Here is a 22900-nt window from a genome sequence, read left to right as displayed (position 1 = left end):
ATTCCCGATGAAAATCCAGCATACTTCCAGCCCCTTCCTAACAAATATTTTTTTCTCGTGTGCGAATATCGTACACTTTATTTCAAACTCATTTCCACCATGTTTCTCATTCCTTTGGAGCCATAATAATGTCATCGTGTTTCCACGTCTTTATCATCCAAGTGCTCGTTAATACACAAGCTTAGCATCCTTCCATTTTTTCCAATATAGATATCATTGCATGTCAGTAAAGCTTCCATCTTTGCCGAATGGACAAACAACGCAGCACTCCGACACACATTGCTTATCATAGAGCCTATTACGAACCGACTGCTGTTTTATACTGTCGTTCGGTATGTCCACTAATAAATCTTGCAATTGTGCTCGCAAAAGAACCCTGTTTTTCGCAGCAATAAAAAATCGGAGACGAAACGGATGCATAGAGAAATTGTCCCCTTACGTGGAGTCCTCACTGTTTCATTTACAGTTCGGCATTGGGTTGCGATTTTGTGTAACCATTCAAACTAGCTATGTTTATGGCTAGTTTTAGTGATTTCTCACGTTCTCAATCTCCTGTGCACAATACCGCTCATATCAATCTAGACCATCTCTCTTGAAAGGATATACCGTCTCCTTTAATGACTACCTGGATAAAAGAATAATAGATGAGGTCGACAAACACCAATTCGATGATCACAGAGTCTATTATTTCCCTCATCAGGCGGTCATCAAGGAATCTTCCGCCATACACCAAATTGTGTTTTGTGTTTGATCCGTCTTCTCATTATTGAGGCGCACCGAGTCTCAACGATTGACTCCACTCTGGTCCCTCAATCTTATCATATTTGGTAGGAATTCTACTCCGATCCCGGTCATCACCATATCTCCTTATTGCAGGGGTGGAGAAGGTTTTCCTTCATATTCGTTTACAACGTAATCAACGGGATGCCACCCCTTTCCTTTGGCTTCGCAACACTAATTTGCCACCAATTCCGGATAATCTTTAGATTTTCCGTTTAACACGTGTACCATTTGGAATAACCGCATCTCCATTCCTTCTAGCCGCATCCATTCTATATTATCTCCATCTTGAACCATCGAAGCCACTTCATAAGAAGATCGAGCACACCATCTACATCGGTAACGTCCTTCTTAGCGTGGCGTCCGAACGACAAGTCATTAGGAAATACCGCTCTTTCAAATCCCTATTCAATTCGATGCACATGAATCTTGGAGAGTTCTTCTACAACTCCGACACCGCAATCCAATTTACTGAGCCATCTGATCGAGTCAGCAATCAATCTTCTACTAAGCTCCATGGTATCCCTTGCAATAACAGATTCAGAACATTTCATAACTATTCTCTCGTTGAAACACAACACCGAAGTTTTATGGACTCTCAATGAACAATTTTCGCAGTAATCTTTAATTTCTGTATGATTGTCTCCATCTATGTTCGTACGATCTGCATTTTCAATCCCCTTGCTATCCTTACGCAGTTGTAGGACTACGAAAATTGTTTGAATATGAATTTGAACCTCTACGTTCTCGGACTTCCAATATGTGGTTATACCTGAGTTTACAAATTTTCATTCCTGAAACTTGAACTCAAAGAACGCTTCAACAAATCTGGAAAAATTAGCCGCAGTAGAAAAAGCTGGCTAAGAGTCGTTTCATGATTTACGTTGTTGCTTATCTCTTCTTGCTACAATCTATAATGTAGCAACTAGAGATAACCTTCACTGTTGTCTTGTTATATTTAGTGTTGATTTTGCAGATACAAACTTTATAAGTATAGGATCTTTCTATGAGGGGGCGTTACAGAAAACAGTAAAAAAAACGAATAGAATGAGGTTCAAAAGAATTGTTGCACTGCAGCAATGCACAGCAATGCACGATGCAGCGCTTAAAAAGTTGGTAGGTACTGCGGAACAAAAATCATCAGATCATTCATTTTTCTCGAATAAAAAACTTTGCAAAAGGCACCACAATGAAAAACCAGTTGCAAGCAATTTACTAACACCGATTTTTAACACTTATTTTCTTCGATGGCTAACAGAAATTAATATGTAATATTGAGATCAACAAAAGCTGCAATGTCAAGTATCAATTGCGAAAACAATAATATATGAAGAAGCTAACTTATGGACAATAGCATCACAAATGAGACATGTTGCGCTTATCAACGACGAAAGTACAGGCCACATGAGAAGTTTTATCCCGCTGTGGAAATAGTTTGTGGAGAGCCAACACTGTTTTAGCAACATTTGCTGTGTTCCTTCCATTAAGTATATCAGTAGATGAACAGATAGATTTCTGAAAAAAAAAGCTACAAGTACCGTGAGCATTTTAACCATACAGAAATATGACATAACATTAATACATATAGACATATAGAGATGATGATAATGACATAGATGATGTTTGATGTAGAGATGGGGCCGGTAACCAAGGTTAACTGCCTCATATCGCCTCATGCAGCGCGCCTGCCTAGGATTAAATAGAAGACAAATCTAGTAAAGTTTGTGTTTTTAAAAAGTTTCAAGAGCATTTCAATTATACAGTCGCTCTACCACAATGGAAGAATACGGTTTGCCATATAATTTTTTCTTCAGAAGTTTTTGAAAGAAGCACTGTGTGGATTCTTGACAAGAGACATTCGCACCAGCGAGACGTAGCATGAGATGAGCTACCAGGCTACTGCTGCAAATATGACGCTCTTAGGAGCTGCGTGCGCAATTATCAACGCTCATTAGCTTCCTGGATACGCGGCGGCAAATCATATGGGTACCTCCTGAGTGAGCAAGAGTTTCACCACGTTTCTAGACGGTACGCTCCATCGAAGCGCCTCGAGAGAAGCCGCGTACGCAATTGCGTACGTGCTTCATGTCGTTTTGACCCTACTATACAAACGGTTAGATAGTAAATTAAAACAGCTTTCACTGGTGAATTAAAAAGTAATCACCAACTTGCGTTCTTGTGCAATTTACTCATATTGCAGCTTATTGTGAGTTCGTGATTTTGACGATCGAAAACTTCATAACAGCGTTTTTCACCCAATCCATGTTCAGGTGGATAGTCGGTCGCATTCACAATAAGTTAAAAGCAGCATGCCACGAATCTGACGTACTGAGGGAAACCGCTGGACAAGCTACAGATGGAGTTGTAGATTGCGGGATCAGAGGTGGTTCCCTCAACTCTCCATAATCGTTATAAGGAACGGGTTCAAAGATTCCGTTTTTCGGTTGCTGAAGGGACCAGAACGTATGCATAGAGGAGCGTTCAAACGTTCCTCGTAAGAACTAAAGCACTCCCACGCCGTTTCTTAGTTCGATGAGGGTGAGGTGAGCAGAGCCAGCCTTGATCCCGCATTCTACAACCTCATCTCTAGCTTTCCCCGCGAATTCCCTTACCACGTCAGGTTCGTGGTATGCTGTCTTTAAGGCAAGCTTATTGAAACCTTATTCCAGCCAATGGCTGAGTAGAATAAGTTCAAAGTTGGTGATAAGAACGAAAAAAAAAACATCACAGCAAAGATATTGATGAAAATGCAGTCATTGATAGAAAAAATACAAATGTTGTGCCGGATAGTACATGAACATTGTGTGTATAACCTCATCAGCAAAGTTGAGGTTGATTTTCAGACCTTTCACTGTCGAGTATGTCAACAGTATCCTTGACTGCCATTAATCTTTCGCTTGGGCATTCTTTTGAAAAACTTTAAATTGCTTCGAAAGCAAAAGAAAGAAAGAAAAGTTGTATTCCTCTCAGAAATTATTCTGAAGTGCCTCCACTTGATACTCTTCCCCAAACTGAATCTTTGCCTGTTTATGGTTTTCTTGTTAGAGGGTCTAGTTCGAGATTTCTATCCAAACGAATACGGACCCGAACATGGATCTTTTCACTTTGTTCCAACACTACAACATCTGAAGCTGCTGCACAAAATAATGTGATTACTAATGTATTATATGTGGTCAACCCACACTATATCTATCTGCATCTCTATATGTCAACTCACACTTCAAAAAAAAAATTTTAGCCTTAGATGTCACCAATTAGTGAGAGGGAGGATTAAAATGCTCAGAAATTTTTATGTCATTCACCTTTCTTTTATGTCATTCTTTTATGTCATTTCACCTAATTTTGAGAAATTAGCGCGAATTTTATGTCAAAACCTTAAAAAACTTGTGCACCTTTTCAAGTAGGTCTGCATTAGCATAAGAATTTAGTTTTAACAAACGCGTGGCTTGAAAACAACCAAAGTTTTCGCAACATTCCTTAATAACCTTCACATCTCGGCAATCCTGCCATTGGCTGCGGATACATCTCTGCGGAAAGAAAAAAGAAAACATACCTAGAACTCTCTTTCGAAGATGTGGATTAGACGTGTTTGCACTACGCGGGAACTCGCGCCCTATTTAAAGCTGATTTTTGACTGCGCCACTCACCTCACAACAGGTTTCCAGGAGTGCCAGGATAGTCGTCTAATCCTAAGTTACCATGTTTTCTTCTACTTGTAGCTATAAGGGTCAACAGTAAACTTAGGACTCTCTTTGTTGGGCGGACAAAGGGTTTGATCGGATAAGTCACGTTTGAGTTCATCCTTTCAGATTGTGAAGGAGATATTGCCGAAACGTTAGCCACGAATGAAGTATAATAACAACCTCGTGTCCGGCTCAATTAAAGAAACCAAATGAAACATTCTAGCTATTAAATATTGGGTGACATTATGAGTGCATCCTGCCCTCATAATGTCAATGGCAAAAAAAAAACTGGCTATTTCCAGTAGGGAGAAATGCATAGAGGCTGCGAAATTATTGTTTTTGTGAAAAAAGTCGAAATTTTCTTCAATTTGGTCACTCGAAAAACACGAGCTGTCATCCAATATAAGCGCCCAAACCACATCTTTGAAAGAGAGTCCTAGGTATGTATGTACCTAACTGCGAGGCTTAAGCGCTCACTCATTTTAAGCCACTGACAACTGTTCAAAAATTGGAACACATGACGAAATAGAGCAAAGTTGTAAGTTTGACATTGTAAAAACTAGACACTTTCAAAGCAAGATACTTACAATTTGAACTACTGTCAAGAACAAATTGTTCACTCAGAAAATTGCCGAGCAGACTTTCCACAGCTAGGAATTTATGCCTTTCTATTAACATACAATGTAGCTCTTTTGTTAATTTCCGAAACGGAAATTAACGAAAACGAAACGAGAACGGGAATTTCAAACACATATATTATGTGGGGTACCAAAATGCTCTAAATAACCTCCTGATTACGAATGTAATGAACATTTCACCTAATTTTGAGAAATTAGCGCGAATTTTATGACCGCCTTTTCTTTTCACAGAGATGTACCCGCAGGACATGCCAATGGCACGACTGCCGAGGTGTGAAGGTAATCAAATTTGCGGAAACTTCGGTTGTTTTCAAGCAACGCGTTTGTTATTAAAACTAAATTCTTGAAGTAAATTTGAAATCCCCACCTTATTTGCTTTCGAATGATATTTGCAAAATTTGATTTTGCCCACTTCCAAGAATTCCGACGGTTTGCGACGGACTCTGGCATAGAAGCTAGTAGCAATGTTGCAAATTCTCCAGAAAAATTAATGGGGTTGTTTTGCTACTGAAAACAGCGAATTGAAGAAGTACCATTTGACAAGCCTGTCCATTTATGTGTGCTTCAGTTTTTTTTTTCCTAAAATTATTTATAATGAGGGCATATTTCTTTCCTAAAAAAGTTCTTTTCTTTAATATGTCATATTTTCTCCAAAAAATGTTGAAAAGTAGAAGTTAGAATTGATAGCTCTGAATGCGATTGCTGATACAACATCAAAGTGTGCGTCAAAGCGAAAGGATGGAAAAGTGGAGGAGAAGCTTCCCTCACTCTCTTCATTAAAAGTGAACTCCACTCCACAGAAAGAAAAATTCTTGCGCTGTTCGACACCAATATCTTTGCCTAGTAGGATTATAGACTCACGGTCACAAATCATGAAGACAACATTTACCGCAATGTTATTTTTGTGCGGAGTAACAGCACGGTGGGTGTATTACTTCAAAGACTCAAGAACTTTGCAGACTGTGAATATCTAAGCTGCAGACTACGGAAAGGACATCCATTTTATGATCTAACTTTCCTTCCCAAAGGTGACATATAGTACACACGGTTAGCTGAAGAAACAAAGGCGGAAGAGGGCCCCCATTATGCCCGTCAAGAATTTGTCAACCGTAACACAAAGATGGCCCTCCTCCGAAACCTAAATGTAGCCACTGCACCGAGAAAAAGAATGGAGGAAACCCGGTTCCGACAGGACAAAACCTGAAGATCTGAACAATCCTTCTATAGTCCTTACCAACACACTGACGAGGAATTCGAATGAGCATGTGGAAATATCGGTCTTATGCTTAACGTACGAAAAAAGATGTTTATAAGAAATGGATGAGTCTCGATTGCTCAACTGATACATCTCGATAGGAAAATGAACATGAAGAACAACCTTACCCCTTGCTGGATCGGAGCGAATGAGCGGCTTGAGGAGCGTATAAGAGCATCGAGGATGTGGTGAAAAACCACGAATATCTAGCTCCCTGCTTATCTCTTTGACACCATCGTACATCCTGATTTTTGTTTTGACCTGTTATGCTTCAGAAACTTGAGCACTTCATAAGCAGGAAATGAAGTCGGCGGCATTGAATCCTGATCCGAAAAAATATTTCACTAAACACAAGTTGGAAAAGTTTCGAAGTTTTGTCGGTTTTGCGATCAAAGACTAGAGGCGCCGCCAGATTTGCCATGGAAGGTAAAATAAGTTAGGCCGGACATGAGATACACCACAACGACAGCCGTTGTACTAGAGCCATGTACGACCGGGTTCCATGCGATATTAAATGCACTAGAGGAAGTCCTCCAATCCGAGGATCCTACGCAAACTCCTTTAAAGAAAAATTTGATGATCCTCTTCGTGTTAATCGTGAAAAGAGAAACCACTGCGCGACTCTCTCCTCTAATCGGAAAAGAAGGAAATACTAGCGCTCGCTTGTTCAGTTTGAAGAACAGCTGGACTCAAGGAGACCAAGGTGATCAACATGTTGCAAAAAAAAAATCGCAATCCCATTGATCGTTGCAGGCTAGCGAATCCTGCTGAGAAAAAAGAATGAAATTCAAATGAAATGATATTGGAACAAAGTTTACAGTGGAAATGAAGAAGTGCAAGTTGATTAATTGAAGGACATGGATAGTTAGTTTCAATGGGGTACAAAACAAAGCTGTGGTCAGAAACCCAAATTCAGAAACAAACGCACCCATTCGGGGGGGGGGAAACTCCGCATTGTGTACCTGTCATTTTTAAAGAGGACGGACATTCGGCTGTGCCTAAAGAAACCGAGCAATAGATTTAAAAAAAGACGTTTGACTCGACAAATTGCAGTTCATTCATTTCACCTTGAAACCGACTTCACAAAAACCTGATAAAGTTTATATTAACCTCTAGTACAGCTGTTGACAGAGGAAGCTTGCTCATGTTCGACTGCCTTTGAATCGTGGCATTTTGAATACGTAGCGTTTTTATCAATTTGCTTGAGCTGTGGCCAAGATCGGTATTGATATTTATTAACGGCTAACGTTTCGGCGTTTTCGCCTTCGTCAGAGCGTGGAAAAATCAAAGCCATTAGTGAGGTCGGCCGTCAGGTCCCTATAAAAAACCCTTGTGATTTATAATTGTGGTACGTTGTAGTCTGATACATTAACATATGAGGTAATCACTAGCAGATTTGTTGTTCACGAAGTACGATTATCGTTTGAATGCTTTCTGTACGTGATAAGACGCTTGAGGGAATAAATCACTAGTGGCTTTGATTTTCCCAGGCTCTGACGAAGGCGAAAACGCAGAAACGTTAGCTGTTAATACATATCAATACCAATTTCTGCCACAGTTCAAGGAAATCAATAAAAAGGAGGAACCTTGTTTTAATGAATACGTCATATACCACGTTCAAAATAATATCCTAATCGTGCTCACTGACTAATTTTTTCTGCTCCAAAATCATATAATGTGGTTCTCGGTTTCATCATGCTTGGCGTACTTTGCCATTCATTCATTTCAAACACAACAACTAACTACTTCCACTCTTCAGCAATGACATCCGCTTCTTTGGAGTTTGCAGATGCTGTCATATAAGAGCATCTGTCGTGTGTTACAAAAAAGTTTATGGATTGGATAAGTGTTTTTCCTTTTGTCAATTAGTAATTGGAAACCACTAATTCATCTCAACATCAGGCGAACACAAGAGATAGGTTCGAAAATCTTGAACTGATCGGTGTTGTGCTGTACCTCTAAGCACTTCTCTCTTCACAACTAAACGAAATTGACATCCAACGCATGCCTCATGCGGAGCGACTAATACCTCGCAGACTTACATTGTACCTAAAGGTGTACCTCGAAGATACAAAATCGTCTGTTTCCCAGTTATACACCTAACCGGTCACATTGATTTTATGCAGAAAACACATAGAAAAGAAGCGATAAAACGCTGTAAAAAGTATGTATGACCTTGAAGAACTTTTGTGAAAAGTTTTGCCGGATAAAAAGTACAAAAGATTAATAGAATATTTGACATGCGCTTCATATAAATGTCATATTTACATAAAAAAATTTGACGAAGCACTGATCTAAATAAATTTTCAGTCATATAACAGAGATTTCGGCGACAAAATTCACTTATGAGGTCAATGTAGGTCATGATAAAACCATACCACATTTTGTTATGCAATTCATGATATATCTTTGAACTGTGTAGAAGAATCTATTTCATCTAATTATTTTCCGATAATATGTGCTCAATTTGGCTTATGCGAATCGCATCCTGTTGCGTATAATCACTTCTCACTAATTTCCTCTTGTTCCCCTCCCAATTTGCAGGTTTCATCACGCGAAGGTCGCGCGAGGCGTTGACTGACTGACATAAATTGGTCAGATGTAGTTGGTAGCAGACGGCTGTGGAGGATGCCAAGGTGGTTCAGGGGCTGTAAGACGCACAACGCTGCAGACGAGTCAGCGGCGGTCAGCTAATTTTCGCAGGTATCTCTTGTCCAAATGGATCTCCCTCATTAAAAGGATCAAAGCCGGTTAGTCGCGAGGCTATTCGGCGCATCCACACGTGACGGATATGGGCCTAATCACAGACGTTTGTTGCCAAAGATTCCACGTTTACCTCACGTATTCGACCTTTCAGGGTATGGGCTCTGCTGAACGACATCACCTCTTTGCAATGTATGTGAAGCTTTTGTCACATAACAGTGCAGGTTATATAACTCGTACGACCTTGTATAAATAAAATAGTAAAAGTGATTGAAACCTTTTCGTATGCATTCTTCTCCGAACTTTTGTGTTGACAACATTTGCGCACTCGCTTTGTCTACGATTATAACCTTGGAAAAGCGAACGACAGTGTTTCCACTCTAATGTGTCTTAATGTGTCTTCAAACAAAAAGGGAACTTGTGACTTCACAACAACTAATCATGTTACACAATAGTTTTTGTTACTTTTGTTTTTTTTTTTGTTAGTTTTTGTTTCAAAATAAGTGAGACATTTTTGTCTTACGCAAAAAGAGAGACTACTGGGCGACTCTGGACCGCGGTCGAGACAAATGGAAGGATTACTGGCGCCCGCTCGACGAGCTCACACAACAACGAAAAATAAGGTGATCAAGATGACTAAATTGTTATTGTCTTCTAAAAAATCTGGTGAAACCAAAAACTGAACGATTACCAAACAAAAGCTTTTAAATAAAAAAAGGTTGAAGATTAGTCAACAATTTTGTGTACGAATTGAGCACAAAAGGATTTTAAAAAATCCGACTGTCGGAAAATTCTAATGGAAAAGAACAGGCCAGTCATCAAACAAAGTAAATTTACTGAAAAGCTGTGAAATATTTTTTACATAAACAATGATAGCTCGATTGAAGCGAAGTCAGACGTGGAGCGCTACTTATCCTCCACCACTCACTTTTGCTTATAAGCAATGATGACAGGAGATGCTGTAACTCGCGGCATATGACAGACCATAACCAATGTCATATTGCAAAAAAGGCTAGCCATTTCTTTTTTTCCTAAAGAAAAGTGATTTATCATCGACAATGACGTGAAATTTGAATTGAGGCTATGTTCTTGTCACATTTAGGAAATCTTCGTTAAAGAAAAAACTTTCACCGCAAAACGTTAAATCTGAAATCAAAATGGGGACTTTTCATCGGAGACAACATCGCGCCTCCACAACAAAAGCAGGAAAAAAGGTAGTACAAAAACGTAGTGCAAAAAGGTGTTGAACACCAATTCTCGTTTTGTTGCCTAAAATCTGGACTCCCGATAAGCATAAGTCCGCTAGCTAATCAAGAAATACTTAATGCGCTGAAGACAGTGTGCACCATATTCACATATGTGAGCTTTGCATTATCGCAAGTGGCGAATATTAGTGAGAACAACACAATATCCTCAGGATGCTTTCAAAAAAGATCAAACTAACCTCGGAAACACCAAGTTTTCGACAGGACAAGATAAAGTTATTAATGTTACGCTTTGCTTTCGGAAGTGTCAACGCCTAAGAATGTTGTTACAAACTCTAATTAATCAACACAGACTATCCAAAACAATTACCGCTGCCGAAGATGTAAAAATAGATGGAATAGTTCGAGCACGCAAAGCGTTAATCAAACCACAAAGGTGCACTCCATCAGCTAACTCTTCTGCTATGCTTTCAAGGTTGTCTGATAGCCTGGAAATGAAAATCATCTGTATATCTGAGTATTCAAGTAGCTCCCAAATGTAAGTAAATACAGACCCGTCATCTTCAGGCAGAAGTTGATATAGAAATTGATGTTCTCTCATATTTTGTTTATTCTCTCTGATTACACTTTCATTTGCATTAATACAGACTGACAGCTAGAGATAATCCTAAACAAAGTGACTCTCTCTACAGTTCTGTGAGTGTCCTACAGAAGTCCCGCGCTTGCATAGTCATCGTATTTTTACTTCACCACAGTGACGACCGCATCATGTCACGTGTGAGCTCACACCACAGCGATAAAGAGTTACCCTCATACTCTGGAACACAGCACACATCTCTTTGATGTGAAGTACGTTCGCGTTTTATTCGCACTTCCTCCGAAATTTTGATTCTGGTCCGATGATTCCATATCGCGCTCACCAGCAAAGGCATCATGCTGGATCTGAGTAACAAATCTCCCTTCAATCATTCGTGCATCATACATATGCCAGCCTGAACGTCCGGCTAAAGCCGGACTTCAGGCTTTTGTGCTGTTCGCTGTTCGCCTTCATCGATCAATAAGAAACAACAGTAGCGACATTTTTTGTAAAATTAGATTTGCCTTTTTCTATCAATGCTCTCTTCAATTTTTAACCGGAAAATTTGAGCAAAGATGAAAGATTTCATGGCTTTTCCCCAAACGCGTCAGTTCAGTTTTGTATTTGATCAGTCGTTCGCACGTGTGTTTCTTCTTTTTGAAGAAAGGATGTTAGCAGCATCAGGGAGACGTGCTGGGAAATAGATATGCGAAGGAGACGTAGAAACCCATTCTACCGCCTTGTGGTCTCGCTCACCAATCCAACGCAGTGGAACCCGTCACTCCGTATTTTACAGCCATCTGACTTCGGGGCACGAATTCGACGCCGTAGGACCCGTCTCATCCAATTTTACCGCGTTGGGGCTCCAGCGCACCAAAGTAACGTCATAGTATTCGTCTCTCTCTCTCTTTTTGGAATTTCTTGACTGAAACACTCACATACACGGACGCACACACGTGACAGAATAAGCCCGTTATTATATAGCATGAGAGTTTGCAAATTTGGAAGTATACATTCACATAAAAGTTTATTTACCTTCACTAACATATGAGAAAAACTAATTTGCCTCATCAAAGCCAATACATGCCTACACAGCTTTGGACAACGGTGAAATGATAGAGTGCTCGCCTATCAGGTGCATGGCGATGGTTCGGCACCTCACCGGTGCAGAGTTTTGCATCATTATGGAGTATTTTCGTGACAAACAGACCAACACACACATACACACATACACACAGACAAACACACACTCATATACACACACGGACTAAGCGCGTTATTATATAGCATGATATATCATGCTGTATAATACTGTGTATGTGTATGTATGTGTGTATGTGTGTATGTGTGTGTATGTATGTGTATGTGTATGTGTATGTGTGTATGTATGTATGTGTGTATGTGTGTATGTGTGTATGTGTGTATGTGTGTGTGTGTGTGTGTGTGTAAGGTACAGCGTCTGGGTGCGACGGGTCTAACAGCGTCGAATTAGTGTGGCGGCGTCAAATAGCTATAGAAGGTGGTGAGCCAGCGCCAGATAGCTACAAGAGGGGATGCGACGGCTCCCACGGCTTTAGTGCGCCGGCGTCAACTAACTATAGAAAGTGGAGCGTCGGCGTCAAATACCTATAGTAGGAGGTGTGACGGCGCCAGATAGCTATAGAAGGTGGATGGTCGGCGCCAGATAGCTATGAAAAGAGGTGCGACGGATCTCACGGCGTCGGATTGGTGCGGATAGTTACAGGAGGTGGTGCGAGAGCGCCAGATAACCCTTAGAGGGAGTGGGACGGGTGTAACGGCGTCGGATTGGTGCGGATAGTTACAGGAGGTGGTGTGAGAGCGCCAGATAGCTCTTAGAGGGAGTGGGACGGGTGTAACGGCGTCGGATTGGTGCGCCAGCGTCGTAGAGCGGTAAAATGGGGAGGTACGGGTCCATCGACGTGGAATTGTTGCTCCATATTGCAGTAGTATCGCGCTGTAACTTCGTGTGCATGTCGCAAAAGGTAAATGGGATGTTGTAACCGTTTCATAGACGTGGCTGTTGCGCGCGTTGCTTTTCACCTATAAGACTCCTCCGCGGGTCCTTTTCCTTCTACGTTTGCCTCAGGTTTTAACATGCCTTCCTCGGGAAATGGGAACCCGAATGAAACCGACTGCTTAAATAGTAGCAAACAGTTTACAGGATCTGACATGGTACGTTATCTTTGTCAGTAAGATGATTTCGTTCGCGTAATTTTTAGTTGAAACATTATTCTGATATCTGTTGGAGAAAACAGGAGGGATCAGTAATGCTTTCTTTCTGAAAACAAACGATGAGGTATAAGGAATATCCGCCCTTCTAGAATCCAATATACTAGCCGAAGCAATCGAGTAATGCAAAAACTATTACTCTTGAAAATATGACCATAAAAATAATAAACTACATATTATGATGAATGGTACTTGCACAAACACTACAAAATGTATTAATTAGGTGCCGTTTCGACCCAATATATTTACGTTTCAGGACAAGTGTAGGAGGTTCCGCTATAGCTGCACGATCGATCGAAAGTTTTAATTACCTCCAGTCAAAGCGAAGCCTTTCACGTCTCGGGGGTCGATAAATTGGTATCAGAATTGTCTGGAAAGATAAAAACATTGCGATGTCAGATACATCGGCTAACCCCTGAAAGTCATTGTAGGGCTGTAGGCGCGCTCATGAAACATCAAACGATTCTCAAATAAAGTCGAACATTTAACGCCGTGAGCTCTGTCCTTTAGCCTTTCATATTTATGTTAGAAACACTGTACTGTTTCATTCTGAAACAGCAGGAGCGACTACATCCCCATACACAAGTCAATTCAAGACAGATTTGCCTAAGAGGACTAAAAATAATCGATGAACGTAGAACCGTAAAGCTTTCCCATCTCTCCGAACAGCTAATGTTCCTGACTGTAGCTTTATATGTGATGTTCTATATTGTGATGTTTCTATGCTAAATGCCAGAGCATATACACAGTTTCCCTCTAGTTCTCCTCCTTCCTTTAACTTCACTTCAACGTAGACGACGTATATAAAGTCGCACAGAAAAAGTGGGAGTGATTCCCCTGTAATCCCCTGCACTTCCTCCTTCTACCCCACTTTTGGCATTGCGCCTCAAGCTTTGTGTCTTCCGGGACACAGTCATGGGAACATGAAGTAATGAAATGAAGTGGAAATGAGGTAAGAAACCACATAGACGATTCCTAAAGCACGAAAATCTGTAACCCAACATTTCACTCTTCAACAGTCAAGAGTTTTGAATCTAAGGCCCCTTACATTCAGAATCGGAACGCGAAAACACATTGGTGCACTAATTGCAGTTCATAGAACAACAACACCTCATATTCTAACAGGGTTTTTTCTGTAGAAGAGCAAAAAGAATGATTTTAAAAAGAATTTCATAGATGAGATTAAAAAAGTGGTTATCCTGCCAGGATGGTTGCACGGCCTAATGTACACATTAATAGCATCAGATTTGACGCAGTACAGAGAGTGGGTGCATTAGAGAGAGAGAGAGAGGACACACCCTAGGCAACTTTGGTTGTTGTATCCACCCACTCAATGTTCTCGGTTTTCCATTTGGCAAAACTACACTCAATTTCATTCACTGAGGCAGTTCTACCAACCTCATCTCAGGTCTCTTCCTTCATCTAAGATTTTTGAGATGACAAAGCTCCTGCGTTCCAAAAAGGTTGATAAGGTTAAGGACAAATGAATAATGAAGACAAACAAGTGATGAGTCAAACCAGAGCTGGTACCGAGCAATTCCAATACTTGCAAAAAAAATCCGAAGGAATGAAAAAACTAACAACTCCACTAAATTGTGCGGCAAAAAAAGAAGACTAATCCAGTCGAATGAAAATAAGAAAACCACGCAGAGATCCAGAGTTGAATTAGTTCCTTCATTCGGTTATTTTTCACAGCGTAGCTACTCAACAACTTTCCAAATTTTTTGAGGTCTATATTGAGGGGGTTCACACCACAAACTGACTTCTGTACACCTGCTCTTCCAGGGTGCGTTGAGAATTTCTATCGTAAGAGGGGGGGGGGGGGGGGGGAGGCGGTCGTAAGGCTAGTCAGCAGAGGAGAAAAAAATGAAGAGAGTAAGAAGAAAAGAAGAGGGAATTGTCGATTTCAAGTAAACTCATATTAAGAAATGCAAAATGTTAGAAAAATAGACGGCGTGAAGTATTTGAAAGATTTTCTTGGTATAATTTCACACCTTTTGGTCCAGGACTAGTTTAGGTAAATAATAAATAAATGAAGGACATCCAGATTAGGATAAATATTAGGGAGCAAGAAAAGGACTGTAAGGTATACTATGCGTTCTGAACGCAGCCTTACGACTTTGCCTTTAAGTGAGTTGTTCTTTTAAAAAAAATGGAATGGGAAATATTGAGTATGAGAATAGGAATCAAAGAGTGTCGGTACATTGTCGGTTGAAGCTGGTTGAGACCAATAATCTTGCGCCTTTGATGACGCAACGTGATGATCTCCATTTTCATTGCGACAGTCACGTTCAGCCCCTGACAAAAGTGGAACTTTTGCATTTAGTGTAAGAGAGTTAAAACAGTACATTTCTCATTCGACGGCTATGGATGTATTATTAACACTCGAAAATGCAATTTCGATGCTGTTACTACGCAAAATTTACAGGTGCAATTAAGGATAAAATTAGTAATAAGTACGCCAAACGAGTTTCTAAATATCGACGATCAAAGTGAATTTCATGCAATGAAGCTTCTGGAAAATGTTGAAAAAGCTACGTTTTGTAGAGGTAGGCATCTGCTATATTTCTAAGAAGCTTGGTGCTTCTAGCTTAACTAGTTGTTTTGAAACCTAATTCACAGAAATTCCAAATTTCGCCTCAAATATTCGACTTTTCTATACTAGCTTTCGAGAGAACCATAACACCTACAGAGACCAAAATTTGCAGTTAAAGGTTGATGCTCTATCAAAATATAGCATAGGTTCTCCAACAGCGCTAACGTAATCGCGCAACGGGAAAAAGTGCGAAATCTTACATTTTCGACTACGCGTCAAAAGCTGTATGACTTCAAACAAAGTTCAATACCTCAGTCCGCTGTTCATAAAGACCAATTCGGTTTGAAGTGTGCTGCAGAGGAAGATTTTTGTCATCGCGAATCACTTTTATTTTCTTCCAGGTGATTTTATTTCTCTCAAAAGCTTGTTGAGAAAAAGTTGAGAAAAATGCTGAATTTCTCAACTTTTTCTCGACTAGTTTTCAAAAAAAAAACCAGAGGGTCTCTGAAGAAGATATTTTGAAACTTTTATAGCGCAAATCTTCCTTTACAGAAAGCAGTCACCTTTGTCTTTCTCCATCTCTTCTACAGTCCGTTATTCATATTTATTTCAAGCTACTAAAATCCGACCAGTCCAGCAGTAATTTTCACTCAGGGTGTTCCGACCTCGGAACACGACAATTGATAGTTTATTGTTCGGCGTGATACTGTCCCCTCCTTGCCGACCATATGGCAAGGAGGCGGCGCGTTTGTGAGTTGTTGTTGATCGTCTGGCCGAAGAAGCCGGCTTTTCTTCTGTGTGTGCCTGACTTTCTGCTTATTTGATAAACGTTCTACCACTGAACCACTGCATTCTTCTTGGGTATAAATCCCATATTATCGTGAACCAATCTCACACGCACCATTTTCTGGTGCATCAGCCAAATAAAGTGCCGTAAAAGTGCAGCAAGCCCCTCTGCTGCCCACAGCAAGCCCCTAGTTGTGCAACATCGAGAAAGATGTCTTTGGTTTTCCATACAAAACCTATGGCCCATAGCGCCAAAACTCTCCGGCTACTTCTGGAAAAATTTTCACTCTACAAAGAACAGTGTAACCCAAATGGGTCAGATGAGGAGATGTTTGAGGCATATTTGACCTCAACCAAACTTATAAAAGGTAGTATAAAAACTATCGAACAGAGTAGAAACTCATTGCAGTCACTGATAGACAAACTGCAGATGGAATACAATGATTCCAAAACAAAAGGCAACAAAAAGGACCTCGAAAAAGAAATCGAGGAAATTGAAAGTGAAACAAAATTCACAAATATCATGGCAAGAGCAGATGAAATGATATTCATGCTAGAAGCAAGAGCCACAGAAGCAGCAAGTCAAGCTGATAAATTTGCAAGGAAGTTGGGAATAAAATTACAGAAACCAACGAAAGTAACGTAGTAACGTACGAAAGTAGTAACGCATCTTGAAGATGCAAGTAATCGATCGCCACAAACGAGAAGAGCCAGAACGGCAACAGATCAAAGTAATGACGAAACCTTCAGCTCAGATGACGCAATATGGCTGATCATTCTGATTCAGGCAGAGAGGCGATCGAACAAGAGTTCATATGTAGAACTCTCAAACCAAGTCAAATGAAACTTCCTAGGTTTTGGGGAGATGAAGAATTTCCAGAGGTCTGGGCAGTCTATGAAACTTTGGTACACCAAAATAAAGTACAGAGTACAGTTGAAAAAATGCTTCTTCTCAAAGATAGTCTTCAAGGAAGAGCGGAAATGACTATCAAAGGGATACAATTAATTCCCCAGAATTATAAATGGATAGTTGAAACTATAAAGAAAAAAATATGGTAACAAACCTATAAATAGAGCAAAGATCGTGCATAAACTAATCGACCTTCCATGTGCAAGGAACAATGCCGAGAATTGCACATATATTTTCAACAAAATAAGAATGTTAATTAACCAAATGGTATCGGCGGGCCAGGATATACCCAATACACAAGATGCCATGTGGGCAGAAAGAATATTGGAGAAGTTTCCGTACAATATTGTGAAAAATGTCCTTATATCTATCCAAGAAATGGAAGATGTGAAAGTAGAAGACGTTATGGAGCAACTCGAAAAGGAGATCAACGCTAAAAAAAAAATCGTTGAATCAAGATTAAAAGGTCGTTTTAAGACCGAAAACACAGAAATAAAAAGGAATCAAACTCTGCATAGGTCAGAGATAAGAAAAAATGATAGGAAGTGTATTTTCTGTGACAGCTCTGAGCATTCTGCTCATTATTGCAGAACCCTAACAGATATCCAACAAAAGAGGAACGTTGTGATTAACTCCAATCGCTGTTGGAAATGCTTCAGCGACCAGCACAAAAGTAATCGGTGTAGTAGACCAAACTGTCCCCACTGTGGAAGGATGCATCATCAAAGCTTATGTTTTACAAGATTATCCGAGAATGTAACAAATCAGCAAAATCAATTGCGCTTTGGTAACAATGGAGCAACAAACAATAGATGACCCGTACTGGCGAAATAAGAGGAAACAAGCCGGATTGCGCAATCGCACCTCAAATGACGTTCGTCAACGAGATCGAACTCCGAATGAACATACTGAAAATCCAATTCAAAGTGATTCTTTCGTGAAAGTCGATTCTAAAGACAATACCACAAAAGACCGAGTAGTGCTCATGACTGCCGAAGCAAATATGTGGAATAACAAAACAGGCCAATATGAGAGAGTTCTTATATTTTTTGACACTGGTGCACAGAGAACTATAATAAACGAACGTACAGCAGAGGAATTTGGACTCCTAAAGCAAAAAAAGGGAAATATGCACCATGTCTGGCATTGATGGCCATACTGAGAAATTTAAAACGTTCCTTGTTCCATTGAAGATCTCTACAATTTTTGGAAAAGAGATTCATCTAACAGTTCAAACAAAACCCGTGATAACTAACCGTTTTCGTTCAGCATATCTTTTAGAACAAGATAAGCAGTTTCTTCAAGATAACGATATTTGTTTGTCCAATCCAAGATTGAGAGGTAAACACCAAAATCCACGAATTCAAATTGGATTGGATTACTACTACGAATTTGTTATGAGTAGCACTAGAACAAGACTACCGTCGGGACTATATGTTGCCAGAACATTAGTAGGTTCAACTCTTTATGGTCGCAGTACAAGTGTGGTAAATGTAACTGGCGAAGAGATTACCCGTAGTCTTACGCTCGTTCAGAAGCCAAGTGAAGCAGATATACTTCAGAAGATTTTTGAATCGGATGGATTAGGAATTTCCACCTATGAATTTTCAAATGAAGAAAAAAATTTGAGTATTTTGAAAAGTACTCGAAAACTATATCATTTAAGAACAGTGTTGTAACTGCACCCTTTCCTCTTAAGGACAACGTAATCGATATATCCGATAATTACGCGATGGCATACCGTATGCTCGAGTCCTTACAGAGACAGCTGGCCACCAACAAAGAGCAAAGGTCGTGGTACAGCAAAATATTGAATGATTACCTCAAAGATTCCATAATCGAAGAGGTACATGAACCAGTCAAAAACGCGGCTGGCACCTATTATATGCCACATTCCGGAGTGTGGAAACCTTCAAAAACGAAACCTCTCAGAATCGTATTTGATGCATCCTCGAAACAAAGAGGTAAACTATCATTAAATGATATAATTCACACCGGTGAATCTTTCGTTAATAAAATTCATGATATCCTTATTCGCACTCGAATTAGCAAGTTTATATTAACATGCGATATCGAAGCTGCATTCACTCAAACCAGAATCGTAAACGAGCACAAAGACCTTTGTTGCTTTCTGTGGGTCAAAGACATCAGCCGCATGACGACAAAGGACAACATAGTTGTTTACAGATTTAACCGTTTGCCATTCGGCGTTACCGCATCTCCGAGCATATTGAATATAGCAATTCTTGCTTACTTAAATGCAAAGAATACCCTACTTTCACATGAAATAGCAAGAAATATTTATGTTGATAATATTTTATTGACAGCTGCAACTGAGCAGGAAGCTTTAAAGAAGTATGTCGAATCAAAAAATCTTTTCAGGGAAATTGGTATGAACCTACGAGAATATGTCAAATTCTCAGATAGTATATGAAAAAATCCATGAGAAAGACAGATCACCTTCTGGTGATATCAAATTCTTAGGTGTTAAATATAACACAGAAACTGATCAGTTTAACGTGAAAGTAAATATTCCATCGAAATCATTCGAGAAATCTATGACACTGGAATTAAGTGGAGTACTATGTGAATCCAGTAGTGACTAGTAGGCAGAACTCCATCTGCAAAGAGATTAATGGTGCAAGTATCAACATTCCCAGGTCAATTCTCACCGAAGTGCGAAATCTTCACACCTCAAAAACAGATTTATGGATATTTTATGATGCAAGCAACCTTGCTATATCAAGTTGCGCCTTCCTGCGGCATAATGAAACTAACGAGGTCACGCAATTGATTAGCGGAAAGTCAAAGTTGACTCCCAAAAAATGCCGGCAAACAACTCCAAGGTTAGGATTGCTTGGAATAGTTACTGGAATGAGATTGGGAAAGATTATCTTAGAAAATCTTGATCACAATATAGATCACATAAATCTTGTCACTGATAGTGAAATTGCTCTACAATGGATTAATTCCTCTCGAAAACTTCCAGCTTTCATAATCAATCAGAAAGACCAGATTGAAAAAATCAAATCTTAGGTTGAGAGCAAAGGCATTTCCGTGATTTTTTTCCATGTTGCAACACACAACAATCCAGCAGATGCAGGGACGCGAGGTCTTACATCATCTCCACTCGACTCACACATCTGGGTAAGAGGGCCGCAATGGCTGGCTCTAGAGCTATCTAGCTGGAAACTACGCTTTATCGATACTTTGTAAAGAAAAGAAATTATGGAAGAAATGGAAACATTTGAAAACCACCATGTTGAAGAGTCTGAGAGTAATAATGATAATGCGAACTCAGTGTTCGTAGATCTATCGAGATTTTCACGCTTCAAGACAGCGTTACGAACTGTATCTAGAGTTGCGAAAGTGCTGCACAAGTGGATCAATCGATGTAATACTACTAGATTGACATCAATTGCAATATCTACAGTCTCGAGCTTTGACCCGCACTCGCTAATTGATTGCGAAGAGATGCGCTTAAGTGAGAAATTAATCATAGCATCATTTCATAGGAATGTCAACATGAGAAAACTGTAAAAACGGTTTCCAAACCAAATAATCATAAGAGATGAAAATGGAATCATAAGATACAAATCAAGAATTCGAAATGCAAATCTACCTTTAGATACAAAAATGCCCATTTATATCGATGACTCTGACCTTGCTAGACTCATTATTATAGACATGCATTGCAACAATGCTCACTGTGGCAAAGATCACATACTGTCTCTGGCTAGACAGAAATATTGGATTCCACAGCCATCAAGAGCAATTAAGAAGTACATAAAAGATTGTACTATTTGTAAGATGCCAAAGCATGCCTTTTGGAGCTCCAGAGATGCTACCACTACCATCAGATAGGGTGACAATAAGCAAACCGTTTCAAAACGTAAAATGTGATTTTATGGGACCATTTCTATCCAACAGGAATGAAAGGATGTATATATGTCTCTACCTTGCAATCAGAGCAATCCATTTGGAAGTGATAGAAAGCCTCACTACAGGGGCGTTTCTCAATAGTTTTGTTCGATTTATATCGCGTAGAGGTGTACCTCTTTTAATGAGAACAGACTGTGGATCAAATTTCAAACTTGGTCAGAAAATAGTTGAAAAGTTGTTCGAAAGTGATGAAACAACAGGGAAATCAGTAATGAATTACTGTGCCTCGGAAGGCATTAAATGGATTTTTAACCCACCAGCATCTCCAGGGATGGGTGGTGCATGGGAAAGGCTTGTTGGATCTGTGAAAAGAAGTTTCCAAAAGTCAATTGGAAGAAAGAATTTGTCATTTGAACAGATGGCTACTCTAGTCACTCGTATAGAGGCAATTATAAATACACGTCCACTCACAAAACTCTCAGCAACTGATCTTTCTGAAATTCCACTCAGACCTAATTTAATTTTCTACAAAGAAATTTCAAATTCTCAATTCCAAACTCTGAAATATCCAACTTCAAAAACGATTCCACATTTGAGCCGGAATTGATACAGACAGCTGCTCAAGCTTACGAAGCGCTTGCATCTTCAGAAAACATTGCAACAAAGTTTTGGGAGAAATGAAACACTGAATATCCTACTATTTTACGTGACAGCCACAGGTGTCAATTGAATCAGATGCGTCATGTGAGTAAAATCCCACAAATCGGCGAAATTGTATTGGTTGAACAAGTATTACTGCCCAGAGGACAATGGGTATGCGGTAAAACAGAAGATTTAGTACGAAGCGCAGACGGCATGATAAGGTCCGCTAAAATTCTAATGCCTAGCCGCAAAATTTTGCAGAGGCCAGTTAATAAAATATACCCCCTAGAAATTCGTTCAGTGTCTGACAACCAAAAATCGGTTGAACGAAACTCTGAGATCATGGATAATGATATCCATATCCCAACCACAACTCAATCTAGAAATCATCTAGCCAGAATCTCCAAATCTCGCGCTTTAGACGTCATTCGAGAATTCGAAACAGACCTCGACAGATCGATGACCCCTACGTCTGCTCGATCAACAGTATCCTGCCTAATACCGGCAATGTTATCCTTGTTTCTAATCAACCCTGCTAATGCACATCCAAACACCACTATTACTTGTAATGAAGGTATCGCGTTTATAACACCTCCTAGGGGACAATTCGAATTGTGCTTTGATCATGAATGCAAGTCATACAAAAATGTTACGGAAGAAATTATGAATACTGTTCCTGTTTCACCATTGGACAAGCCTGTAACGGTAAAAATACGTTTCTACTTGAGAAACGAAATAATATCAATGATCGAAAAATGTGAGCGTCACGAATTTTGCGCGGCATCTTCAACGGTCTTGAGTAGAGCACTCTTAGGAAATCCACATTGTTGGCCATTTGGCGCCGTTCTCACTGTATCCATAATCTTGTACTCTATTCCCGCAGCAATGATTGGTTTGGCGTGGTCCTTAGGCAAATGCCGAAAACAAAGGCGGAGAAGAACTAATGTACAAGTTGAGTGCGAACAAACCATCTCCTCTAATTGCAAACACTTTAATAGTAGTCACTTTATTCACTTTAGCATGCAAAAGTGCTACATTCGCTTGTCAACATGG

General features: G+C 39.8%; 2 protein-coding genes across 3 annotated transcripts in view; one reads left to right on the top strand and one right to left on the bottom strand.

Annotated features, from left to right (window-relative positions):
- Positions 1-2136: 2136 nt before the first annotated feature.
- Positions 2137-22900, bottom strand: part of RB195_023889 (uncharacterized protein) — a gene marked incomplete at both ends in the record, with an annotated part of 31351 nt that continues 10587 nt past the window's right edge. Inside the window, 4 exons of one of the 2 annotated variants that reach the window (XM_064211480.1) lie at positions 2137-2295; positions 10504-10578; positions 10635-10752; positions 10819-10865. In XM_064211480.1, the coding sequence (XP_064067364.1) occupies positions 2137-2295; positions 10504-10578; positions 10635-10752; positions 10819-10865 (399 nt within the window). Of the gene's footprint in view, positions 2296-10503; positions 10579-10634; positions 10753-10818; positions 10866-22900 lie in introns of those variants that run through there. The other variant, XM_064211479.1, reaches the window with a different exon arrangement.
- RB195_023892 (uncharacterized protein) lies at positions 16625-17059 on the top strand (the record flags this gene model as incomplete). Its single annotated transcript, XM_064211483.1, has 1 exon — positions 16625-17059. The coding sequence occupies one exon, from the start codon at positions 16625-16627 to the stop codon at positions 17057-17059; it is 435 nt and encodes a 144-aa protein (XP_064067363.1).

This window comes from Necator americanus, chromosome X (assembly GCF_031761385.1).
Source record: "Necator americanus strain Aroian chromosome X, whole genome shotgun sequence".
Lineage (NCBI taxonomy): Eukaryota > Metazoa > Nematoda > Chromadorea > Rhabditida > Ancylostomatidae > Necator > Necator americanus.
The sequence above is the reverse complement of the archived record's forward strand: the minus strand, read 5'-3'. Positions and strand labels throughout refer to the sequence as shown.